This window comes from Emys orbicularis, chromosome 4 (genome assembly GCF_028017835.1).
Source record: "Emys orbicularis isolate rEmyOrb1 chromosome 4, rEmyOrb1.hap1, whole genome shotgun sequence".
Lineage (NCBI taxonomy): Eukaryota > Metazoa > Chordata > Testudines > Emydidae > Emys > Emys orbicularis.
In genome coordinates this window covers 143,998,662-144,026,339 of record NC_088686.1, presented here as the reverse complement: position 1 = coordinate 144,026,339, position 27,678 = coordinate 143,998,662, and the positions used below count along the sequence as shown (strand labels likewise).

Genomic DNA, 27,678 nt, shown 5'->3' with positions numbered 1-27,678 from the left:
TTACACCAGTATCCAAAACATGGCACCACTGAGTACTTCTCTCAGTGGCCAAACACGAACAAGGCATCAACTATAAACTGAGAACCAATTCATCAGTCCTTTGTGTTGGCCTCACCACTTTCACAGTGACCTAATGTTTGATTTTCTGTCTGTATTTCATAAGCAAGGTATGCTGTTGTGGTGTGCATGTGGCGAGGCTTAACTACCCATGTCTTCACTCCCAGGGAGCGCTCCTGGCAGTAACGACTTACAAACTAACCTTCAGCAGAAGTCCGAAACTAGTTAAATAGGAATTTTCACGTGTCTTTAATATAGTCCCCTCATTTGAAACAACAAAATTATATCCACAGTGGGGCTTCTGGTTCAGACAGTACAGGACTTGTCAGTAGGCTGTTGAGATGCGGAAGAAGCAACACCAGGGCTTGTGGCATTTGTTTTGGGGAAAACTGCAGGCTTCGGCCTTGTTGCTGGAGGTTTAACCTGGGCAGCCATTTTGACTGACTTCACTGGCCTGAAGGCGCATGGGATGTCACCAGCAGTGCTGGCGCTCCGCTGGAATGCTGGTTCGGAGTCCTTAAGAATCTGGGTATGCAGAGGGCTGGAAGGTTCTGAGTTGGGTGCCACAACAGGGGAGGTTTTCAAAGGCTCCAGGGTGTCGAGGACAACATCTGGTGTGTGCTTTACGCTGCTTTGCCTTTCCAACTCCCGCAGTTCATTCAGAGCAGTGTTCATGGTAGCTTCAATGTCCTGCAAAGATTTAAAAAAAAGACAAATGATCACAGGGGCCAGATACACGTAAACAAGCACACAGTTCTGTAAGAGTCAACTGCAGAGAGAGTTCATTTTTCTTCAGCTCCAGGGGTCAGCAAATCATCGTCTGCTAAGGGTTAATAGGACCTTAATTACCATAAAGCAAAACCAGTGTTAGCCCTAGCATGTACAGTCTATTGACTGTATTTAGCTGCACATATAGAAATCACTTAGTGATATAACATTAACCAGCAGTAGGGAACAAACTAATCAAGACTTTTTTTTAAGGCTAGTTTTATGCTTTGTTATTCTGAATTCTCTTATGTTTTCACCAGGACATCAAAGACACAAATAAAATCCCTCCTGGGCTGAACTACAGAGAAAAAAACCCTGCAGTTTCAATTGATATGGATCTATTCTTGTCTTTCTTTTTTTGATAAACAGAAGGATAATCCTCCAAACGGTACTGTGGAGAGTAACTCCTTGAAAGGATGAAATCATGCTGTTCACTGCTTCCTACATCCTTTAAGGGTGATAGCATCCTAGGATGCTGGAGTTTGCATGGGTTACCCATCCATCTCATTGGATCTGCACATATGCAAGGGCTGGTATCCCCCATGAAGACATCACACTGGACCTGTAAATCATATTGAGCTTTTAAAATCCGTAAAAGATATTGGACACATGTAAAAAACAAGTTGTTAGCATTTCCCTTCCAGCTTACAGAATACTTTAGGTATTAACCAGGAGGCATAGAAAACTTCATGAGACCAATAATAAATGTTAAGTGAGTGGGTTTTAGTCTCAGCTATATTGAGACCTACACGTTTGCTAAGACCTAAGCTATGGGTTGAGTCTACTGTCCATGAACAGAATTCATATGAGAGTGGAATGGTTTAGCTTTTCCATGACTCAGTTTAGCTACAACTTTTTAGCTTCCTTGGGAGCTTTGTTAGGTGCAGGGGGAGGTAAATCAGTCAAGGAGTGGTAGAGGGAACCAGAGACGGTGGCTTGACACCTCCAACCATATACCAAGACCAAACAGGTTTTAAGAAACACACAACTATGAAAGATATGTAAAAATGTAAGATGATTATTAGTGTCTGAACTGACATATGACATGGCACAAAAGGGAGCACTCACTTAATGCAGCTAATTTTTTAAAACTTTTGTTTCCACTAGAGAATTATAAATGACTGGACTTTATATTCTGGCAAGAAGAGACTGAAGAGAAAAACTAAGTGAGAGTTTAATTGAAAGACAAAGATTGATTTGTGTCAACCAAACCTCAAGAAAAAAATGTCAAGACAATGAGACCTGTACATTACCTTCTCACAGAACAGAGCAGGCTAAAGATATTACAAGAGCAAAATATAGCCCCTCCTTCTCCCCCCCAACAAAAAAAACAAACCCAACAACAACAGAGGATGTAACAGATATTCACTTGGATTCTGGGCAAAAGGCCCATGTTTACATTACAATAACCCAATATCAAGTATAAAATATCTACCACCACTGATTTGCCTGTAAAAAGGTGTTTTATTCATTGTCACCTACCCACTCCTTTTGGGGTTCTTTTGAAATCATGTCACTTCTGGTTCCAGAAGACTGTAGAAACTGGCCTTCTTGCGTATCTCAGAGCTGACTTTGTAATCTGAGAGCCAAGTGTTCCTTAGCTTTAGATAGATCCACCACACACTGAAAACAGCTGGCAAGGGCAAGCATGCATGTGTAGATATATCGACAGTTTGGAATGGGGGGCAAGGGGAGATCCTCCAGTGATTAGGAGGAAGTCAGCTAGAGCCTGTAATACCTACCCATTTATCTGCATTGGTAGCTCTCACCCCTTGCAATCTAGGTTTTACTTCAAGCATCTGGGTGTTTTAGATCTGTTTTGTGACATGTTCTGGCACTGGTCAGTTCTGGACAGTGCAAACTGAGATTTCATTGTGAATTTCTGATTGTTTTTTCTATTGACATAGGTCATTACTGTAATGGTCCATGGTCCCAAAGAAGCAAGAGATGGAGAGATTTTGTGCATAGAGATGAGGATTTTATGAGAAGTGCTCATGTCAAAAGCTAAGAGAAAGGCAGATTCAAAATAGTAAGGGTTTTAAAGATGAACTAATAAAGCCCCTTTTCCTTGTATGCTGACTTGGTCTAAAATGTAGAACACCATCTCTGCAGGGTTAAGGAACAGCTGTGTACACACTGGTTAGACACCCGACCACATTCCTTAAACACCTGGCTAAAGAAATCAAAACGTCAAGACTATTTTCTTTGAAGGTGGCTTTTCACCACACATTGAAACCTACAAGTACCAAAATACAGCACTATGAAAATAGAAGAATGGGGCAAGTCTGCTTTTATTTTGATTATACTACTGCATATACCTCCAACATCTAACTACAGTCAAACAAGCTTGCTCAACTGGTGAAAGGGTTTAAAACTGACACTTAATACCCTGCTTTTCTCATGCCCTGGAATTTGGATTATTTAATATTTTGCTGACAGCTTTGGAATCAGAGTATAATTTTTGGTGATGGACACACCCGAACCTTTGAAACTGTAGAATATAAATAATAAATGTGCAGAAGTTTCTACTTAGTAAAGGATTCATCCATTTATCTTTACTCACGTGAGCAGTCTCACTGACTTACCCAATGTACAGGATTTACAGGATTAGATTCTAGCCACGTAGAGGGTTAATATTTTATTAATCCAACACAAAGGATGCAAGTTGTAAAACTAAGCCACAATTTGAATTCGAAACATTTGATTGTAACAAGCAGCCAAAGAGACAAGTATGATCACAAATCCTTGCTTCCTTGCCCCATCAATTATAAATAAATATACCAATAAATAGCCTACAACCCATGTCTGCATACTGCAGAGACAGTAAGAAAAGCTACAACACAAATAGATGATGGGTCAAAAACCCAGAAAACCAAACTTTGAATTGTGCATATCTGCGACCTCCCCACTTCTTTGTATTGCCCACACAAGCCCAGTGCATCTGTTGTGCAGTAACCGCTATGAGAAATTTAGGGAAATAACTAGGTGGGTGGATACACACATTGCTTATGCAGAGGAGTGAGTGACAAGCATAGGGAATTCAGCATCTGTCTATGAACCCGTGAAGTGCTTACAAGTGCCAAGGATTGGAACACACAATCCTCTCCCCAAGCCTGAAGGATAGAGGCACCACACTAAGGAGCGGTTTACTCAGGATGAGTTGGGTAACGTTTAAAATTATGACACTCTTTCCTTACAAATACAAAAGGGACACTTCACTGAACCCTTTATGCCAAGCAATCCCCTTTACCTGCGCAATGACCTCAGGATCCATGGGCCGATGGTTATTGAAACTCTTTGACCTGCCTGCAGTCACAGTTTTACGGATCTGTGGGCTGTCTATCCTGTTCTTCAGAGATGAGTGCCGGCTGATAGAATTGAGGCTGCCGTGGCCGCTGATGGAGCATTTATCTGGTACCTCCTTGGGGAGACTCTGGCTCATAATGGGCTGAGATGAGGGTCTAGAGCTAGCTGTGGCTCCTGGGGAGGCTGGTTCTACCAGTGAACTAGCCAGTCCGTGGCTGTCGCTTTGACGGAACGCTCTTCTGATGCTGCCTGACTCTGGTCTCTTTCTTTGCCTTCCAACACAGAAGCAAAACAAGTCAGTACAAGCAGGTGTCGGGGATGGGCCATACCTCAATATAGACGTCCTGAGACAACACAGAGGACAACAGAAAGATCTAAAGGTGGCCTGGTTGTCACTCTCACAAATCACTATCACAACACTTGTCATTAAAACAAAAGACTGAATGGAGAATATATTTAACATGGTGTGACCCATGGTCAGAAAGGGTTAAGCATCCTGCAGATAAATGACCCAAATTCAACCCTTATGGACATTTTGGTAGATAATGTGTCTGTGTGTTTACATATATATTGTTAGATGTTAACAATGTAATCAAACAGTCCCAGTCTATGCTGTATTCTGTTAATTCAGAGATCGAAAGGATCTCTTAATATTTAAATGAACTGTAAACATAGTGATTCATCTCTCTTTGAAATGTACAGCAAATCACCTGCGAATGGTGGAAAAACAGGCAACTGCCTTATGTTAATCCGTGTAGCTAATTACCCATGATGATCAGGAAACAGGTCTACTTCAAAGTCTCCATGATTGCCTATTGTTCACCTAAGGACTCCGACCTGTCAAGAGAAGGCCTGGAACTGTATAAAAACCCCTTGAGTCCTGATCCTTTTTATCTCAGATCTGCTTGATGCTTCATGCAGGGGAAGTTTAAATCCTAAGACTGAGATCTCCAGACCTGTCTGGATCATCCTGAATATGATCATTGAACTATAACCTATGGACTATATCTGAAAGAACTCTTTGCAATTACAAAACTTACCATCCCTACTATGAATCTCATCTCAGAAACTGTACTCATGTCTGTATGTATACTGACTTTTTAACCAATACACTCTCTCTCTCCTTTTTAAATAAATTTTAGTTTAGTTAATAAGGATTGGCTGTAAGTGTATATTTGGGTAAGATCTGGAATATTCATTAACCTGGGAGGTAATGTGTCTGATCCTTTGGGATTGGTAGAACTTTTGTATATGATTAATAAGATTTTCAGTAATCCTCACCATATTTGCCTTGGGTGTCTGGGTGGAGGCTTAAGACTGGGTTACTTTAAGGGGACTGTGTTCTGGCTTCTGGGTAACCAGTGAGGTATTATAGAAGCTGTTTTGTGCTGGTCTGGTAAATCTAAGTATTAGAATATCCATCAGCTTTGGGGATTGTCTGCCCCATCCTTTGCAGTTCACCCTAATTGAAGTAACCCCAGCATGGCTCCTGGTCACACATGGTTATAAAACAAAGATTTTGCACTTTTAACTAAAATAATTCTGTGTTGTCAGCTAGTTTGGCTGCCTGCTTTCATGATATTAGAACAGCAGAGCTTCTATTTTTGGCTGAGGGGCCGGGGAGAAAGTCTAATCAAACTCTGGGGCCAGAGGCAAGAAGATATTTACAGCTATACAGGTATGGCTGGTGACCTGCAGTATGGCTAAGCTAATAGTCATTTCCTGTTTACAGTAAATGTATCTTCTCTATACTGAACAAGACCATGGTGGCTTAATTATATAGTGCTATAAGTGTATAGGGTGCTGTGAAATAGTTGTTTTTACCAGTTAACCTATCTCCATCCAGTAGCATGCAGTCTGAAAGCATGACTCCAAGCAAATGACGTATGATCATCGTAGCAGGAATGTGTCAAGCAATAGAGGAACCCATTGAATCCTTTAAAGAGGATTAATTTATATATAGCACAGGCCCTGTGAATAACTGCTAGAAAGTTCTCGTTCCAGCTGGATTTTGGCATCAGAAAAATAATTCAGTGGGCGGCACAACTGCTACAGTGAAACCATCTGATCTGTTTTGTCCAGCTCTGCATAGATCAGAATATTCATTTCTAAAGAAAACACAACATGAGTATTGTGCTCCTAATGATCACACCTTCCCTGGTAAAAGGAAAACATGAACTAAGCCTAACCAAGCCCTAGGAGCTCTCCCCTTTGGTGCAGTGTCCATAACAGATGGTGAGCCTCCAGAACGGATCTGATCATTATACAAATCCTTCCATAACTGGTAGAGTTCTGTGCTTTAATGGCTCATAGAACATATAAAAATGCCAGACCCTAAGGTGGTGCACAGTGATATAGTGTCAATGATATCAACAGAGCTGGATTAACTCACATTAGTTGAGGATCTGGCCCATTATTTAATACAAACAGTGGGCAACTTAAAATTATTATTTTCTATCTTTGCCCTAGAGTCCCTGTTAGGCTAATTAAAGGTTGATATTTTCATTCAGTTCTAGAATGTTACAATTATCAATACTAGTAGCTTTAAGGCACAGATTTATTGCAGAGAAAGACATTTCGGTAACACAGCATGCTGTTTTATAGTAATGGGAGAATCTGAAAGATCTGGGGGGGGGAGAACCCTGCCTTAAAAATAAATAAATATAAAAAGTGAGACATTTCATCTCATTCCAGTTTCATTTTTCAGATTTTCGTCAACTCGGCCTTAGGCTACTATAACAATTTTTCATTGAACAGACAAAATTGGAAGTGAGGACAGTTATTTCAGTAGCACTGTACATACATAGTAACTTCCTTTGGGTAAAAAGCGTGAGAAAGGAGAGATCATTATGGATGGCATTGAGGCAGTTGAAAAGAGGATCTATCTTTCATTAGTGCTTCATAGCACCCCAAACTGTGCTAAATGTCTTACAAGATACATTTAAAAAAAAAAAGACACGATCCCTGTCCTAAAGAGCAAATAATCTAAAATGTAAAGAGGCGGCACCAAATGGTAAGAACAAACAATGGGGTTGGAATAGGAGAAAAGGGGTTACAAAAAAAGTCATGTGATGATGACTATGATCTTCTGGGTAGTATGGGACCATCTTCCTATGTGATAGTACAGTGCCTCCTACCATGGAGAACAGATCCTGTCTGGAGCCTTTATGGTTTAACATTTCCCTTCTTGACTCCTTTTCCTGTTTACACAGTATTGGAAGTGCCCCTAATTCTTCACCACTCCTTCTATTCGAAGGCATGGGTTCGTAGGTCTTGAAGCTCTAATCCTTTTCTCTCTTCAAACTTCTCTTGACAGAGTCTTTCCATTGTATCCTCAGTCTTCCATGTCCTTTCCCACCCATGCTTCCTTTGCTGGTCATTCTTCTCCTATCATCATCTCATGTGCGCTCTCCAGCCTGTCTATCATTAAGAGTCCCAAATTAATCTTTTCCCTAATTTCCGCCACGGGCTCTCTGTCTACCCTCCGCATGCCTACTGATCTTCTCAGTGTATTATTTTCTACTACCTTCATGCTCTAGAGAAACAAATAATTAACAGCAATGCAAGAATATCATCTTTGTGGCTCTGCTACATACACAATAGTTGTTTAAATGTTAGTGTATGTACTATTGGATTTCAGATTTTCATCTTTAGGGCAGGGGATGATGTGGAACTGAAGTGGGGGAAATAGGTGACAGTGGGCCAGGCTGGAGAAAGAAGGAGCTAGAGAGTGAGTGGTGGGGTACGGATAGGTATAGGGAGGAGGAAACAGAGAGGAAGTGGTACCACTTATTCCTACGCCTCTCACAAGAGAGAAATGTCCCACAACGCTCAGCACCAAGATTTCTGTACCAAGTAGAAAAATGCAAGATTGCTCTTACTTGTTGATGTTTGCAAGATAAATATCAGCGACGTGACCCCCACTTGGACAATTGGCACCGGCTCTGGCTGTCACTTTTTCTTCTGGTGGCTCAGAATTGATTTCTATTTCGGACTTGGGGCTGGATCTTTCAGAGGAACCATCCTCACTAAGGAGGAGGAGGAGGAGGAGGAGGGGAAGGAAAGCACAAACAAAAACACAATCTTAAGTTTTCAGAAGATTCTATTGTGCCCCCTCTGCCCCCTTTTTGTCATCACTACATTGTGAGGGACAAGTTTTGTTCCAAATTATGAAGTCAATTTTTGTGCCTATCTTTGAGAGCCAAGCCGTGCACTGGGATTCCTCAGGTGGGCAAATATTACTTTTAGAGGACAAAGATGCTGAACCTACTAGCTCAGCGCAGGTGGAACCCAGCACATACATTAAGCCCCAGTGACTTCAATGGCATTGCTCCTGCAGGGAAAAGCTTGTGATATCAGGACTACGTAATCCCAATACAGTGCAGGCCTGGGCATCACAATGTAGATCACTGAGTTTGAAAAAATTTTCTTGTTCAAATAAGATTTAACTGTACCCAAATCTTCCAGGCATTCAGCAACCCACCCCTGGATCACTGTAGCGGTAACGTACATGTAGCCAATGATTTTAGTTTATTATTAGCCATTTATTGTGTGATGTTGTGATTAATCAACGTGTTATATTACATATATTCACTGTATGTTAGAGTTAATTTGTAGGATTATAAAAGTATAAGATTGATCAGTTTTTAGAGGAACCAAGTATACCAAGTATTAGACATAAGTAAGACAAGCTGAAACGCAAGAACCTGTAGGCTGAGGCCTGCAAGACTTTAGCTTAGCTATTTTAGGCCTTGGAGACAAGTAATGATGACATAAGTGACCGGAAAATAACACAATGCACTAAGATTATGCGAAAAGAGGTACCAAGTGGTAATATTGTGCAAAATTACCCAGAAGATGAATATTAGATGATAAAAATACTGTAAAGGCATATCTGTCTCCAACATGTGTCTTAACCACAGGATACAGGTTGTGCGTCAATGCTAATGAGAATAAAGGGAACTTACACAGCCTATAGAAAATTGGGGTCCCTTAAGTATCCATGGGACACAGACCAATGAGAGAAAAAGAGGGTTGACACTTATGGACATGCGCAGAATGTAGGTATTGACAAAATCACATTATAAAAAGGGGATGCCCAGAACGGGAAAATTGAGCTCCCTATGGGAGTCTCTAGGAGGAACCATCCCTCTACTGATGATCAAGCCATGAGAGACCCATCAGACCCTAACACTGTTGTTAAAGATGTGAGTATAACTATATTTGTAACTTGTGCATAGGTCTATATAGAATTTCTATATGCTTGAGTAATCATACCTTTAATTGTAACTTTAACACCACTTGTAAAATAGACTAAACCTTGTACTTGTGAATGTCTGTGTGGTCACTACCCTTGGTCTTTATGTGTTCCTAGAGACTAACTCTAAAACAAGTAGCAGAGATGACTTTCACTCTGTTAAGCTTGAAACTAGCCACCAGAGCTGAACCCACGACGGTGTAATACCACATTACAGAATTCATGTTAAATAAAATAAAAGGCTACATACGTGTCTTGAACAACAATGTACTGATGAGGGATAAGACCGTCGACGCCATTGTGCCGTCCCTCCCACCAATCATCTGAGGCCCGCTGATACAGGAGGAGAGAAGCCCCTTTTTTAAAGGACAGCTCTCGTGCAGTTCGGCCAATGTAGTCAAACTTTGCTATTGCTTCTATCGGCTCACACTCTAGGACAGAGAAAGGAAAAGACTATTTAATGAACTCTCAGTGTTGGACAAGGATTCACGAGTTTAAATCCCTACCTTAAATCTTTCAGCGATGGATATCAGCTACAGAGCAACAATTATGGGACATGACCATGTCATCTGGGATAAAGCATCACCTCACAACAACGGAGAAAGGGGGGCACAAGCATTCAGATTTTGGCATCCATCTTTTTAAGGCTACATCTACAGTGGTGTGTAGACGACAGACCCCACCCGCCTCCCCAGCATGGATATAAATAGCACTGTAGATGGGGAGGCACTGCTTAAGCTAGTAGAGCAGAAACAGCAGAATCTCAGCGTACGTATCCTACATGGCTCTCTGCATGTGCAAGCAGTGCCTTCCCCATCTACACTGCTATGCTTAATCAGTGTACTGTCCCTGCTCCCTCCCCGCTCCCAGAGCCTTTCCGGGCTGTCTCCCCGTGCCAGAGCCTTTCCTCGTGGCAGTGAAAGGCTCCTGCAGCAGAGAGCAGATGGGGCCTTTCCCGGCTGCCTCCTGCCAGAGCCTTTCACTGTGGTATGTAGCTACATGTACACTACATACAACCGCCAGAGTAGACAGTGCCAACCAGTCAGGGGTTCTTGGATTGAGCTTTTCACGTCAACATTTTCTACCCTGAAACCTCTCACTGCAGCAAAGAAAAACATGACAAGAAAAACCCACAACTGAACTCTAAGATCACCAAAACCAAGAAGCTCTCAGGGACAAAAGCAATCTAGAGTTAATTTCCTCAAAGGCAGCTCAATAAACCTTCTGTGCTGGCAAGCAGGAGTTTTCATTAGCATTTAGGGAAGGAAAGACTTCTGGATTCAAGCTGCTTCAGAAGTAAGGACTCTACTCAGAAGAATATTTCTGCTGCCTTATGGGGCTTGCAGGGACCAGAAGACTACAGATCCTGGCACTGTGGGAGGCTGATCTGTTCAGAGCAATAGCTGGCCTGTCATGGAAGCTAATAAAAATATTCAACGGCTGCATGTTATGATGAGCTCACGAAAAGGCACTCCACTCCAGAGCGCCACACACCACTGGATTCATCGCGCACATTGTTTATCAAGCACAATCCAAGGGAGCTGTACAATACTTGGAACAAGACAGCTCCTGCTTGGGGAGCTTACAATCTAAAATAGACAGTCTCATAACACACAGTGACCAGATACCAACCTGTGGCACTTGTACTATGGAGGGGAGGACAGGATAGGTGTCTAGACAGTCAGATTGATCCAACTCAAAATGCCTGGATCATTTTCAGATTTACAGTTCTGTCCTTGGCAAATTCTCTTTTGCAGCCAGGATACAAATTACAACTCTAGGCTGGAATCGGGTAATGGAGTGAGCTTGGCTGCCTACTTCCTAATTATCTACAACTTACAAGCATCTTTCAAGGCGCTGGGGGCCAGCTGCCTCTCGATGGCAGTTTTGGCTTCTTTTTAAAGCTTCAGGGATCACATAGCTCTTTTCCTGATCCTTCCAGAGCAACAGACCCTGTTCCTGGTGCAAGCCAAGGAAAGACATGCCGTTATTTTGTCTTTAGCCTCCCACTGGGATTAGGGGAGGCTTCTTCATGGCTGCCTTTGGCAGTGCAGTGGCCAGCCAGAGATGACCAAAAACAAACATCAAGAAGTAAGCCCTTTAAGTTATTCCTCGGGGAAAGCATGTGCACAGGAATTAGGCCATCTAGGGCTTCCCTGAGCAGGATCAGCAGTGGCCTGGACACGATTCTCAGAGCAGCATAAATCCTGCAGGGTGAACAGGGGCTGTAGTACCATTGTCTGATCAAACAGCAGAACAAAATTATTACCCACCCTAGAATTGTGATTAGTGTCTGTGGCTGCACAGCATGGACAGACCGAGGGCTAAGACCAAGCAGGCACAACATTTGCTGGATTTAGCCTTCAATAATGGATTTTCCTAATACAAAACCAGACAGCAGCACTTCTACTAACTTATACATTTCAGATATGTCTACAGACAGCCACAAAGGATTCCAGTCATCCGCCCCCACCAGCCTGCAAGGTGTTTGCATCGGTGAAAAATAGCTCACTTGTTTTCAGCTTGGAAAACTTATTTTTTTTTCCAGTCCAGATTCCCTTGAGCATGTGGTTATCTGCTTCTGGCCCCCTCCTTTCCTTTTGCTTATTTGGTTCTTGGAACCAGTTCATTCATACCATTTAAAAAGTTAATGTTCATTTTTTTTACATTTAATTACAAGTGAAGGAACTAGATTTTTTGGGGGGGAGGGGGTAAATTTCATCTTTGTTCCATTAACAATTGTTTATTATTCCAAATGTGCAGTGCACTCGGGTTTCTTACATTTCCGATTTGCCTTTTAGGACTCTGGATTTTAGCCAGACAAGTGATTTTAGACTCAGATTTCCAGTACTGCTACCCTATTGGGCTCAGGCTCCAAGGAAAGAGCTGGGAATAAAGACCAAAAGACTAAGCCAAACACAGCTACCACTCCTAGTCTCAAAATCGGTCCTGGAGAGCAGCAGTTTACTGTCTCTCCACCAATTCATGACTTAGTGAACATGGAAATGCACTTGCACCCTCACCGTATCAATGGCCTGCCTGTGCCAGTCCCAGCCACCAAGTGTCTGATCACTCTTACATCGCAATGAATGTTAACAGAATGGCAGCTCCAGAAACCACAGCCTTGTTCTTAGACGCGGATTCCCTCCAACTCCCTGCCCCAGGATCCTGGTCCTAACCCTAGAGATCAGTGGTGAAGTATTTTCCAGGCTCGCATGTTTGTCACTAGGCAGCTGCTAAACAGACCAGGCCCCCATGGTACGAGTAGCACGCAGAAGCCAGCTAGGTGGTTGTGCGTTAGAGTGGCTAGTTGAATGAGTGAGGGATAAACTTCTCTCCTCACATCCAGAAACTGACTCAACCACCAACCGAAGCATGAAAGGACTTAGTTTGCAAACCCAGCCTATGCTACTGAGCATGCCTCGGATGACAGCCTCACTTGGTCTGGATTGCTTCTCAGAACCACTCCCAGAGCTGAGAGAGGAGCTGAGCTCCTTCATCCAAATCAAGTGGCTCTTCAATCTCTTCTCTCGGAGACTGAGGGGCAAATTCAGAAAGGGTCTGAGTCCCTCTAACTTCCGCTTGGCTCCTCTCAGGAGTTAGCCCTGAAGGCACCATTTTGTGCAAAGCAGAGCAGGCTCATGTGGGTGGCTACAAAGAGATCCTGCTCTGCCAGCACCCCTCACCTGGTGCATCTCTGGCCACCCTCCACCTGCTGGCCTGCCAAGACACCTCTCAAGAGCCTATCTTGGGGATCTAACTCACCTCCCTGCTGCTACCAAAAAGCACCTTCATTTCCCTCCCAGCTAACAAAAACCTCCTGACCCCTCAGCAGTGACAAAGGCACAGTTCTCCTCCCTTCCCCATTCCAGGTGCCAAACTCTCCCTCCATACACTCTATACAGGTTGTGGGAAGCTGTTCCAAGCCAACACTGATCTCACCTTGCATGACACTCCTCAAGGCCAAGCCCCAGTGGCTTTGGGATGGAGCCCAGCTCTAGCCCACAACGCATCTCTAATCACCTTGCTCTTTTGCTACACAAACAGTTCAACAATAGCATTCAAAAACCAGCCAAGAACATCCACCTATCAGTGTGTCCGCAAACAGAATTATAGTCCTGGTTAAACAGGCATCAGAGTCTGCCTTTCCTTTGAGTGATGTCATTCCTTATTGGGTAAGTAAATAACACAGAGGGAAAGGCTTTCCCAAGCTTTCCAAAGGGACTGTGACTTTCAGAGGAACAAGATGTTTAAAGGGGACACGAGCGGCACATCATTTTACACCCATATTCTCTGTAACACCCCTGACAACCTTGATTAAAAGTCTCTTCTGACTGTGTTTTTCCTGTTGAAGAACTAGTTTTCCTCCTTGATTCCCACATTTCTAACAGAGATGGCAGACAACACGGCTCAATCTACTTCCTTGTTAGTGCGCCAGCAACATTAAGCCAACATGAACGTGTCCAAGCTATGGGATAGGTTAACCGGTTAACCACTGGTGCAGAGACAGCAGGGGGAGCGTAGGAGAACAAGCCAATGCTACTGAGTAGGTTGCTAAAGAACAATTCAAGAAGACATGCAATCAAATTGAAAAAAGTCACATTTTCATCTGAAGATGGTGCAGCTCCTGTAGTCACAGGCACTTCTCTAGGACAATTACAACCGGCAGACATTATAACACAATGCATTTCTGTTTCTATTTGGTCAGTTTGCTTTGGGCATTGACCACCACTCTGAGTCAGTTTTGCTGCTTTGGACTGGCAGTTACACTTTGTTATGCACTGGTACTGACAACATACCCGCCCCCCCGCACTGCTCTGCAAGGAGCTCATGTGCATGGTTTTCCCCAACCCCTAAAAGAGGGCATTTTAGCCAATAGCGGTGAGAGACTGGAATCAATGAGTTTGGGGTTGTACTGTCTCTTCATCCCTGGTCTCTGCACAAGGCTGGGGAGCATCAGATGGCGGCTGGAAAGGTCAAGCAGAGGCTACTTAGTGGGACGAGGCTCAAATCCCCTCATAGTTACTGAGGCCAAGAGAAGGGCAGTGGAGGAGATCCCCAACAGAAACCAAGAATCAGCAGGGATTCCCTGTCCCTGAGACTGGCTCGCAGGGAGAAGGTAGGAGGGGTTTTTGCTTGCTTGTTTTAAATAAAGCAATTGGAACTTACCAACATGCGGCTGCCCGCCAAGGCCACTGAAAGGGAAGAAGCTTGGCAGAGAGCACATGGAGAGGGGAGTGGGAGAGCAGGCAGGGACATGTTGACTGTTTGGCTTTCTGCTTAGCTCATGCTCCCCAGCTCAAAGACCCGTTTAAACAACAGGAGAGCCTAAAAGCCTGTGCAGAGCATTACAGAAGACAGGAGTCTGTCTATGCTTGCCGCTCTGAGAAGGCACCTTTGGAAAACAGGATTTTTTAGAGTAGTTTTGAAAGATTCCTGATGACAGTGTGCCTTCCAATTTTTTGGTGGATGTTGCAAACAGCTTTTCTGATTCAATTCCCCAACAGATTATCGGCACTTTAAATTTAAACTTAAGACAGCATCCCCGTTCCCAACAAAAAACCCCAAACCCCTGGACAGCTAAAATGCGTCACGTACCATCATCACTGGTATGATGCTCGGCTGCTATATCCTGAACTGAATCTTCTGCTGAGGCTGTTTCTCCATGAGGACTTTCACTGCAGTGGGAGGAAACACATTCAATGCATTACACTAGAGGAAAGTCATTTTACTACACCTCTACCCCGATAAAACGTGAACCGATAGAACACGAATTCGGATATAACGCGGTAAAGCAGCGCTCCGGGGGGCGGGGCTGTGCACTCCGGTGGATCAAAGCAAGTTCGATATAACGCGGTTTCACCTATAACACGGTAAGATTTTTTGGCTCTCGAGGACAGCGTTATATCGAAGTAGAGATGTATCTACAAAAACAGTCACACTTAATAGAGTATTTAAGCTCTAAAATAGGCTTTCAAGGGAGGTTGTAGAATCCCCATCATTAGAGGTTTTTAAGAACAGGTTGAACCTGTTCTTAAAAAACCATCTTTCAAGGATAACCTAGGTGTATTTGGTCCTGCCTCAGTGCAGGGGGCTGGACTTGATGACTTTGTAAGGTCCCTTCCAGACTTACATTTCTGTGTCTATGAATACTAGGAGCTTTACACAGTGGTACCAAACCTGGATTCCATTGTGCCAGGCACTCTTTAGAAGTGGACGCATTTACATGCATTGAAAACTATATTGTTGAAAATCAAGCTGAGTCTACTTCCATGAGCACCTGGAGTAGCTTTTTCAGTTTATGTATATCAGGGAAACCTGAGTTTAGATCTCATCACTGGGCCCTCAGAAGATTTTAGATGTTACAGATGGAAAAGGCATAATAAAAGTCTAGTTCATCTTCTCTGCCAGTGGAGGATTATTCTCTACATGATATTATTATCCATTGCTCTCATTAGTTAGTTACCCAAGTTACGGAATGTCATTTGCCCTAGAGGAGATTATTCCACAATTTAATAGGATGCTTCAGATTTTTTTTCTTCTGATCAGTTTAAAATGTTCTTGTCTTAATTCACCAAATGACTGACTCCCATATCAGATTAACTGGCATAAGTCTATTTACAGATGCCTAAGCACCACTGTCTATTATATGAAATGAGACAGAGCTTGTCGAAGATCAAACATGTAAGAAGTGGAAAACAAAGGGGAGAGGAGAGAGAAAGGGGAGAGAATTCAGGCCCTCTCCCAAATCACCCTGCAGAGCTGAACTGCCAGTTAGCAATGACTGGTTTCAGAGTAGCAGCCGTGTTAGTCTGTATCCGCAAAAAGAACAGGAGTACTTGTGGCACCTTAGAGACTAACACATTTATTAGAGCATAAGCTTGCGTGGGCTACAGCCCACTTCTTCGGATGCATAGAGTGAACTGTAGCCCACGAAAGCTTATGCTCTAATAAATTTGTTAGTCTCTAAGGTGCCACAAGTACTCCTGTTCTTTTAGCAATGACTGTTGGTCTTTCTTTGCTCAGCTAGTATACCGCTAACAATTCCACATGAGGAGCACTCTCCCCTCCCCTATACAGGAATATATTGTTAAAGGGAAAACCTGTTTGCTCTAGGTTTACGGCCTCCATGCACCAGACTGAGCGGACCTTAAATCGTCTCAAAAGCAGTTTTTACATCTCTTCAGAGGATCATAACTGGATCAGTCTTTTTGGCCCTGAAAAGGTTCGAGTAAGAGTTCACTGACGCCTCATACTCTCCCTTTAAGAATCTGTTAGCGAGATCTATCTCCCCCTATTTAAAAAAGAAAAAAAGGAGCCTAAACAATCCCAGTATCTCATTACACTTAATACACATAACAATCACTCTGCTTCCTAGCCCTCTTCAAAGACCATACCTCAGGAGGCACTAGTTAACTTTCCCATCCTTTACTAGGCAGGATAAACACACTGCAAAGTTTAATGAAAGAATCTAAAGCCAACAGAAAGCCCCAGGAGGGCTATAGTATTACAAGCTAAAGTTTCACCCAGATTGTGAAGTAATGTAGCATACAAACAGCTCTAATGACCTAAACACTGTGAAAAGAGAAGCAGGATCACATTCCTTCCCTCCTCCCCATAGAACACTTCCAACCAAAAAAAACCCCTGCCCCTGCTGTAAAGAGATCCTTTCTCTCCAAGGATCACACGGGCGCTTGGATGCTGTAGGGAGGAGTGCTAGGCTGCAGGAGTTCTACACGAATACTGAGGGAGTGTTGGCAATCTATATTGCCAGAGGAATGCAAGTCAAGTTGAGCATCTTTATAAACTGTTCTCCTCATCGATTCTAATGTTCACATAAGATTCCTGGACTCTGACCACCCCCCCATTACCACTGTATATTCTCATGTGGGGTCAATCTGCTCAGACAGACATGGGAGAGGTGTTTTTTTTTTTTTTTTTTTTTTTTTTAAAGGTGCCCATATCAAGAGCCTAAATCTCAACCGCAAACTGTACATTGTGTCCAGCCCTCTCTGCTCCCAGCACAAGTCATTTCAATCTTCCCCAGCAGCTGCTGACTGAAAGTGACGGCCGCACAGCGAGAGCATGGAAAGGAATGTGCACAGCGCACATCAAGGATGGCTCCTAGCCACGGGGGGCCTCTGCACTGGAGCATCATCGTTTGTACATTACTAGGTGAGGACAAGAGAAGGCAGCTGAGGTTGAGGCTGGGGAAGAGGCAGTGTTCAGGTGCAAATGCACTCATCTCCCTTTGTCTGATGAACCAGCTCAGCCAGGAGGGGAGCCACTTTGCCACGTGCAAGCTCTGCAGCAGAAAGCCCTGTGGGCAATGACTAACAGCCACTTAATACCACGGCTACCACGAGGCTTGAATGGTAACCAGATGCTTCTCCCTGATTAATTTCTTCAAAAATTTTAAAATCACACTGAACTCCACCCCTCCCTAGCTTCCCCTGTAAGTAGGAAACGGGGGGAAGGGGGAGGGGGGAGTATGAAGATAGAAGAAAAATAGAGACAAGCAAAGTAAATTGAGATAAGTGATGGGAACCTGAAGAATTTTTTTTTTTTTTTTTTTTTTTAAAAGGTAGATGAGACACTGCCTTCCCACCCCCAAAATATAGTGACTGTCAGTATAGGAGGACATGATTTTGCATGGTCACTTTCTCAGCTGTGGATCCAATGGCATGTCTGAAGCCAGGCACCCTCATGTTTTCCAAAGCAAGTTCTAAGTGAAAAGAGCACTTGGGAGCCAGACACTAGAGTAACAAGTTACAAAACCCCAGAGATCCCCTTCACCATGTACTGTATTTGCCTAAGCATTAGTAATTTGGGGTAGGGATTGTCCCCTACACGTCCCTGTCAAGTTCCATGTACACTTTAACACAATAAACAGCATATACAATACATTAAGTGTAATAATAATCACGTGCTAAACATTTAACTTTTTAATTCCTTATGACAGCTCCCATCCGCCTAGGGGAAACCTCACACGATGAAAATACAGGTCTCTGAAAGGATTTAAAAGTCAGCCCATACAGCTCAGCCAGCCAGTAAAATCAATGGAAGCCACGAAGAGTAAATCAATCAAAGTGCCATTGCAATAACCCTTTGTTAAAAACTTCTAACAGTTTGTAAAAAAACAGTCTCTCCTCACATCTCATATCTAGTGGTCGGATGGTTGATGAGTTAGCCTATCCTGTAATACGGTAGGAAAAAAAGTCAACAAGCTCTGCCAAAAGAGTGACTTCCTTCTTTTTTTTTTTTAATATCAACACAAGAAAGTCATTTGCCTTCCTGGGGCAAGGGCAGTGAGACAATTAAACATTCTTCCTTTCAGCAGGAGATGGGCGAGATCAATTCAACCACTAGGAAAGCAAACACCTCCCTTCCCCCTCCCTCCACAACCTTCCACCCCAGATGACAGGAGCTGCTCTGGCTCAATTGTTTCCAGATGCTGCCTTCTGACAGAATGCGTGGCCAGGCCTCCTGGGGTTTTGGTTGGATGGAAATGGTGATTTTGTATTTCACCCCTGATCAGTACTGTCCTTTACAGCTTTCTAGGTTCAGCTACAATCAACCCTGTACCTCAAGAAATGTCACCTAGAACAGGCAGAAAAATGAGCAAAGTAACAACAACGTAAGGGACGAACACAGTCAACATACTATCTGTTTGGCTTCCTCCAGGAGATTATGGTCATCACAGCTACAGGACTAACTGTGGTCATTTATTCTCCTTCAATAGAATGAAGCACAGGTTTGACATTTGGGTCACTGGCTATTTCCTACAGGGCCTATTTCATGTAAGTCGCTGGCTCCCTGGCTTCCGCAACCCGTTTTTAACTCCTTTAAATTCTGGGACTGGTGTTGGAGGCTGGAATTTGACACAATGCAGTGTGCATGACTACAACACACAATTAGTTAATGAGCACATTAAGTGCTGGCCCCCTTCCTCTGCTCCCTAATGGCTCCTACTGTACCAGTAATCCTCAGTGTTTCCACCCCTGCTGTAGACTGGGCCTTCCAGTTCTCTCGGTCCTGGGAAGATGTTCTCATGTTGGATGATGATGGTTTTGATCAGCTCATTGACATGAGCCTGGCAGGAGACCTGATCGTGGCCTTCAGGCACAGACATCAGCGTGGGCCCGAAGCAGATGGCCAAGTTGTAGGGATCCATCATGTTCTCTTCACTGAACTGAGATAAACTGCAAAAGACCGGGAAAAGAGGATTAATACGAGCCAACAATACCGACACCTCCTGCTAGGGAGCCAACATCTAAATCGAGAGGTCTAGCTTTGGGAGCTCTGCTCTTTAAGCCCCTTCTGCTGGGAACGGAACGTTTTGGGTCAATAAAGGAAAAATAAGAGTGACTGGAATTTACTGAGGAAGGAGGAACTCCTCTAGATGCACCTCCCAGGATCTGACTGCCTGATCTGACACGGCTTGCATGAAAACAGATTCCTAGTGGAGATCTGTACCAAAACACAGAAAACTTTGCTGCTTGCTGACATGCTGATTTCTTTACTCAATCACTAAGGCATTTTTCCATTTCCCTAACATCCTCCTCAATCAGCACATGCAGCATTGGTAAAGAAAGAAAATGTCCGACTGTTCCTCTTTTCAATAGCTTTATTCTTCATGCAGATTGAATTTCATTGCCAGGGATTTATTTACATGCGGTCGACTCTCTGCACCCTGCTCCGATAGCAGCTGCTGCAGTAACACCTTACGTCCAGTCAAGAGGCCAAGGCAGGCCTGACTGAGTCACTGCTGCTCCACACATCACAGCCTGCAGCACCGAACACAGCAAGGGAGCTGGCAACCAAGGAGCCCTTCTGCTTCTTTCCATTTGCACCCTCCTTGAAACAGTTCTTTCCAAGCACAAAGGCTCCCAATAGCACAAGAATAAACCAACGCTCACTATGGAAGCAGCCACTAGGGCTTTTAGTATTAGCTACAGGGACATATTGAAACCCTTTGAAGTTGAAAAGCAAGGCCAGTTGGAGCTAAAAACCTCCAAGGGATTGTAGAGGTTTGGGGACTGTGTTGCTTTGAAAGGCTTTGGGGAGCTGACTTCACAAGCAGAAGCATATCCTGCTTTATGACTGCTGTTTATAATCTCACTGAGGCCCTGCATCCAGTTCCAGAGCAAAACCTGAGCTCCTCTGCCCGACTCTGTGCTTGGTAGCGAGAGTTAGGTAGTGTATTTTCCAAACCAAACCCCTTCCCAAAGACCAAGATGTTTCTTGTTAGCAGCTTTTCCTGGAGCCGATCTGTAGGATTTACCAAGTGCAGCCGGAACATTGAGTCTCTGCACAGCAACACTTCTTTAATCTGAATAAATTTTAACCCCAAACCTGTAATTTAAGCCTTTCAAGGCACCAGTTAATGGTTAAGCACCAAACAGAGAGCTAAGTTCTAGAACAACCCCCTTGAAAGACCCTGTTTTCCAGTTCACTTCTTAAAATAATTAAAAGCTATTAAGGCTGGAAGGAAACATCCACTTCAATGACTCCAGAAGTGACATCTGTGGAATGAGAATCCCAAGGCATCGAAGAATTTCACAGCACTATTGTGGAAAGTTTCTCTTCTTGCACTGCAGAGTATCTCTTTCCTATGCAAGAGCTTGGGAGGAGGAAAAGGGTGGTAATCTTGTGAATGTTTTTTGGTTTTCCACAGTGCAATAACAATTTCTGCAATACACCTCTACCTCGATATAACGCTGTCCTCAGGAGCCAAAAAAAATCTTACCGCGTTATAGGTGAAACCGCATTATATCGAACTTGCTTTGATCCGCCGGAGTGCGCAGCCCCTCCCCCCCCCCCCCCCCGGAGCACTGCTTTACTGCGTTATATCAGAATTTATGTTATATCAGGTTGCGTTATATCTGGGCAGAGATGTATATATCGGATCAGATTCAACAAATGCCCTGAACCATTTTAATAAGGGTTTTTAAACTCGCTACCAAGTTCTACATAGGAGACTGGGCATCTCTCAGGAGCAGCTGATGTATTAGCGCCTCAAACACAGGTAACAGGACTCAAGTCTCTGAATTATTTAATGTCGATTGCCACATGAGCAGTAAAACCAAAATATTAATCTTATTTTAATAACCTGCTTACATCGAGAAGAAGCCTGAAGTGCTTTGGAAATTTACATATGCAGGAATCACTTCACCCCCCTCATAGAAATGCAGCCACCTCTGAGGTTGAACACGAGCACAACACATCAGCACAACTGCTCTGAGAAATCTTATTGCCCGAGCTGTTTATAAGAGTGCACAGCATTTAGGACAGAAAGAAAAACCATCTCAATGAAAATACATAGTTAGCTAGGATATTTAGATAGGATGCAAGGTGGGCAAACATTCCACTAAGCTTATCTCAAGTGAAATGGGCTCCGTAATTATCACAAGTGGAGATAGTCCTTACCATCAATCTGGGGCAGCAGTTCAATACTTAGCAGGAAGAGTGTAATCTACTGAAACAGCAGTTCCATCTCCTGCTGCATACTGGGGGTTACTCTAGAATGTCTCCCATCCAAGCATGACCAGGCCTGGTCATATTTAGTTTGTAGTACTGAGGATTTCACAATTTTAGGGAGTATTTTCTGCAGGCTGAGGTTGGATTTACATCACTTTCGGTTCTGCTATGAAGTCAGCCTTGGGGTTTATTTAGAGTCCTTTGCCTTTCAAGTTAGTTTTGGAAGTGCGGCTAATCCAATTAGGAGCCAAGACAATTCAACAAGCTACAGCGATTTTTATTTCAGCTTCAGAAGTCAGTGGGAGCTGCATATGCATGTCTAAACAGAGTGTGACCCCCCTGAGTTTTAGGGCTATGCTTTATTTCATGAATAATGTCTGTTGCACTGTTGTGTAAGACTGGTTGTTCAATGGCCATAGCATAGCTTATTAGTTAAAATCAGTAAGATTTCTCAAAGCAGTTGTAGAAATAAATTTCCCAAGCTCTATACAAACTAAACACACACTATTTCTTCCATTCTGGAAGCCGAATTTTCCTCCATTTTATTGGAGGCACAGTGAGGGCAGAAAGGGCTGCTTTGTCTTGCTAGTTTTAATGACCTGTGGGAGACAGATGAGAGAAAGGGCAAGAGGTTCCATATCCCTCTGTAAGTTATTTATAGCTGAAACCTCAAATTGCAGTACAAGACATTAAACCCATCATGAGGAAAAGGATGAGACATCCATCCTCCAGGTTGCCAAAATGATGCGATTAAGATGACTGAGCTCAGCAGAGCTGCACCTCAGAATTCAGCTCTGAAGTTATGGAAGGTTGAATCTTCTTGTACTGTCACTCCCCTGATGCAATTGGTCAACCAGACAGGAATCCACAGAGCAATGCCAACATATAATCATTGGAACAGTGCCTGGTTTTCTATTGCTTGGTTTTAGTATAATGTTTCAGGGAACTTTGGCGATGTCTAGAGGGAGGCTGCAAAATTTAGCTCCAGATCCAAAAACTTCTGGGGATGTTCTGATCCAGAATTTTGGTTCAGTCTGTTATAAAGGTGCCAGATGGGAAGGTCAGATTCAGTCTCTGCCAAAGTTTAGGATTGTACAGATCTAGTGTTTTGATTCAAGCCCAAATACTGTGTATATACCATAGATAATTTAAACATCCCCTCCCAAATGCAGTCTCTCTTTTTTTACCTGCCCCAATGTGAACATGATGAAGGACAATACCACTGGAACACCCATTTGATGTTATCAGCTTCCATACAGAATATATACAGGGATGCAACATTTCCTCCTCTTAGCATCCTCAAGAGCCCCACAGCATGCAAGGAGAATAAGGCTGGGTCCCCTCTGCCAGCAGAGCTCCATGTACCCACCAGCTGGGGAGTAAGGATCTTATGCATTTTGAGCCCATCTACCCCAACAAGGATGGAGTATGCAGCATTCCCAGTTCTTGCTAGCCTGGGACCCAGACCCTGACCCTTCATGCTGCACTTCCATTAGCTTACCAGGCTAGCTCTAGTATTATGAATTTTCATTTCAAGAACTCTGTTGAGGTGGCTGAAGTTTTTTCTAGTCATCATTTTGCAATGCTGAGAGGCCCAGCAAAATAGATACAATAGTTAAGTAAGCAGGCTGAGAGGCAACAAACTGCTACTGGCAAAGAGAATGGCACTTGTAGCCTGAACTGCTGCTCTGGATCAGAAACTGCAGAGTGTCAAATCTGCAGTCCTCTCATTCAACACATTTATACCAACCCCAACATCTATTGCAGAGCTCTGGTGCTTTTAGGGATACTCACTGACTGAGGAATGCAAAGAGGTATCTCATTACAATCAGAGTGGTTTTAGGCAAGCTCAGAAGGACCTTCCGGATGTGTAGTGCTCTTTCTTGTAAGTTATCCATTGCTGAAAGGAGGAAAGAGCACCATACAGAGTTATTATATCACCATGGCCATACCTGAAGTCACTGAATCTGCACGTCTGTGGCACACTAGGAGGTTCCCTACACTAGGGTGTAAAATATTAAAGATAGGAGCCAAGATACAGTAGCACAGAATCTTGGGGAAGAAAGGGGCTATCTGCTTCCTGTAAGGTGTATGATGTGTTCTCCAGAAATGCCTTAGTGGATGATGTAATGTATGCATAACCTGTTCTGCAAAGCCCTTTATTGCAAAGATACATGGTATGTGTAATCTATCTGCAGGTTCCCTTATAGTGTGGGTGCACTGAGTGATGTCTGTTTCACTAGATCCAACACAATAGCTCATTCCAATCAGCTACAAAAGGTGGGTATTGAACAAAAAAGTGTTTGGTCTGACTCAGAAAATAGATTACCATAGCTAAAGGGTGAGCTAAAAGCTCTGTGTGCAGCAGACGACGGAGAAAAAAAGTGGGCAGCATAAATCCTCAGCCCTGGAAGGATGAAGTTATTTGGGAGCAGATTTCTTTTCATCTAATATGAATTAAGCTTTGTAAAGTCATTTACTGTGAGAAGAAAACCATGAGTTGTTTCGGAAGCAGTTATCTTTGCCCCACTTCAAAGGCTGCCGCTGATGGCTATTCCACTGCCTGGACAATAGATTCATTCTTTGCTGCTGAATGATTCGGCAATAATGGGACCATTTAAACTTGGTTTCCAACAAAAAAGAAAAAGCTTTGAAATAATCCAAGCTGTTTATACCTGGACTGTGATCACTCTCACATTATACATTCAGTAGTGAGAGTCCATAAGGAATCTTCCTTGTGGTTATGGAAGGGTTATTCAGACTGGTTAAAACACACAGCTGCTTCCCTGCTGGAAATACATGGCATGCACCAGAACAGATGTGCTGCATGTACATGGATAGCAGACTGGGGATAGCAGACTGGTCAGGAAAACTCTGCTAGAACAGTGGGCTTCCAAGATGGCAGCTGCAAGTACGTTCTGAGTTTAGGCCTTTAAAGGAGCATTTTGTGCAAATTATTATTTTAAAAAACTACTTCTGAAGCTTTGGCTCTGAAGATTCTGTGGCCACTATCTCAGAAACATGCTGCTGTGGTGCAGATCCCGAAGGATCCACTTCATTCTCTTCTGATTCACTTTCCTAAACAGGCTCTGCCATGAGATTAAAGAGTGCTGCAAAGAGAGAGTTGAGCAGTCCTCTCTGGATGATGGCTGGAGCACAGAGCCTAAAAGGGATTAGGAGAAATATTTTGGGAGGGGATGAAGATGGGATGCTCAAAAAAAGCAATCTGGGCTATGATGGAAAATAAAATCAACATTTCTGGTGCAATAAAAGTTTGCTCTTATTACCATAAACTGATCTTTTTGGGGGGGAATGGGGAGCAGAGGATGGGGGGGTGGGGGGTTGATAAAGGGTAATCTGCATTTTTTTTGCAGGTCTTCTATTTAAATAGAAAACACCATTCCTTCATCTACTTACTGACACAGGCAATCAGATCATGAAAGATTTCCTTCGGAAACAGAGGGTGCTCCAGCCCTCGGAAATAGAGTTTCAGAACTCCCGCTATTGAGTCCATATCATGGTCATTTTGGTCTCCAGCCAGTGGATCCTCCCCTAGTTACAACAAAAAACAATAATAAAAAAAAGGAGGTAGGGAGGAATAGTAAGAACTTTGGTAGACAGAGGATCTGGCTGATCTGCTAGGACATGTCTCAGCCAGAAAGAAGGATCCATGTAATCCAAAGGTTACTCCCTATTCCCCCAAAACACCGAGCAGGCAATGGGTGATTGGGAAAGCCGTCCCCTAAGTACAGCAATCAAGAAAGGTCCTTGGCAGCCATCCTCTATGGCTGGAGGTGGCTGCATGCCCCCAGCCAGGCAGATAAAGGGGTTGACTTTCTCATCTGACCCCAACACATGGAGGAAGAGTCCCCCACCTATGACCACATTGGGGGTGGAATTACTCCTGGAGCTGTGGTAACTTTGGGAGGCTCTGCAGTCCAGGTGTTTTTGGTTGGAGGGAACAGACAGAGCATTTGCTTAACTGGGTTATAGGAGGTAGGAAGCACATTGCCACAAATTGCTCACGTCCTAATCAACTCTGTGATTCACTGTGGGGTTGCTTTGGGGCCTACACAGCAGGCCAATGCTTGTGCCAATCGCTACCTTTACAAGTCTTAGAAGGAGACATGTTGTGCTGGATTGGTAGGAAAATAAAGTTTCTGGTGCAGTTAATTTGTGACTATCTATACTGTAGTTCGCCTATTACAAAATAGAAGACACACACTGAAGGAGCTGTTCCCTACGGAAATCTCCCTATCAAATATAATTAGATTTTATGATGGGGCAAACCTCAAATCGAAGCTATATATATCCATTATGTGACAGAAATTACCAAAGCTTGCCTATTACTTTAATAACCACACAGGATAATAAATGGTCCACTATGAACCAGAGCATTATCTTTGATATTAACTGCTACCAAGGGTTCTGGATTAAGTAATAAACTGCACAGACATTATTGTTAACTTTGTCATTTCTGTATATCATCCTCTTTAGAGGGACAAGCAAAATGAAACTAAAAAAAGTAATGTTATTTTGGTGATACTGGAATAACTGGCTGTTTTCCCTGAAATGTCTGACATCTGTCCTTTACTTTAAGAAAGGTAGTCTTTGAGTCTGGTGTTGTAAGCCCTCAACCCTACCACACATGCATTTCCTTTGTTCTCCAAGGTATTTCATTCTCAGATAAAAGACAAATGCATTGTAGTCTCAACAACCTCATGGTTAGGCAGAATAAGATCACATCTCTAAAATACATACATCTCTCTCTCTCCTCTCACTGATAGCAATTTGCTATGCACCCATATCTGGGATGTGGAGATATGTGAACATGAAAACTTACAATTCATGTGTCACTTGCAACATGAAATGTATGAGGAAGCAGGACCAGCCTTGTGATTTTCAGAGTCCCAAGCAAGAAGGGCGCCACAAACTGCTAGGACTGATCTGAAAGCTAACTTTTTCTCTGGTCCCACTGTGGCAGGGAAACTGGGTCAGATGTGACTTGCTGTGTCAGAGGGCCCCCAAAGAGTTGCTTGTGCATAAGGCCAATCACATATGCAAGCTAAAAACCCAACAAAAGCCCTCCAAATAAGAGTAAAATGAGCAGTGAGTTGAAATGGACTCTCTTACTTTGTGGTGATTAGAGTAAATGTAGTCATATTGCTTTACAAGAAATGTCAGGGGCAAGAGATCCCACCCCAGGCATGGAATAGAGTCTATTCACAAGGTGGAGGAAAACAGACTAGGCAGTTAAATCCAAGAAGGAAATGTGTGCAGTCATTAAACAATCCAACATGACAGGTGCCGAAATTCTGAATGATTATTATACGGCGATGTAGCAAGACATGAAGCATAACATATCAAGTGACTTTATATGTTCAAGGTTAGTGAGCATTGAAAAAAATTCTCTGCCTGAAGTCATTTATGAAATGTAGAACTGTAAAAAAACCCACACTACCCAGGGCACAATCAGTTGTGTCCAAAATACTAAAGGTATTTTAGAATGGTAACACCTGTGGTGATATGATACAGAATACACCCTCCTTACCTCTCTCAAATGCGTTTTTGATATCATTCACCTCAACCTGCGATCCAGACACTCTGAATATGCCTTCATGCTGCAGTCCTGTAAGACAATAAGAGAAACCCACAATGACAGTCAAAGATTTCAACTCAGTTCCTCATCTGGCAAAGTAATATTGCATAATCGATTTGAAAAGATGAGTTTTATTGGAAAGTGTCATTAAATGTCTTTCACCATATATCACAAACCAACAAAAACATTTTCCTATGATAATTGAAGTTTA

The 27,678-nt window shown here is 43.2% G+C and overlaps 1 protein-coding gene across 3 annotated transcripts in view; it reads right to left on the bottom strand.

Moving 5' to 3' along the window:
- Positions 1–363: 363 nt before the first annotated feature.
- Positions 364–27,678, bottom strand: part of SRGAP2 (SLIT-ROBO Rho GTPase activating protein 2) — a 193,574-nt gene continuing 166,259 nt past the window's right edge. For all 3 annotated transcript variants that reach the window (XM_065404521.1, XM_065404522.1, XM_065404523.1), the window contains exons 14-22: positions 27,420–27,497; positions 25,286–25,420; positions 23,663–23,768; positions 19,366–19,590; positions 14,987–15,066; positions 9,639–9,819; positions 8,013–8,159; positions 4,076–4,403; positions 364–747 (exon numbers count right to left, since the gene is read on the bottom strand). In XM_065404521.1, coding sequence (XP_065260593.1) covers positions 364–747; positions 4,076–4,403; positions 8,013–8,159; positions 9,639–9,819; positions 14,987–15,066; positions 19,366–19,590; positions 23,663–23,768; positions 25,286–25,420; positions 27,420–27,497 — 1,664 coding nt within the window. The remainder of the gene's footprint in view (positions 748–4,075; positions 4,404–8,012; positions 8,160–9,638; positions 9,820–14,986; positions 15,067–19,365; positions 19,591–23,662; positions 23,769–25,285; positions 25,421–27,419; positions 27,498–27,678) is intronic.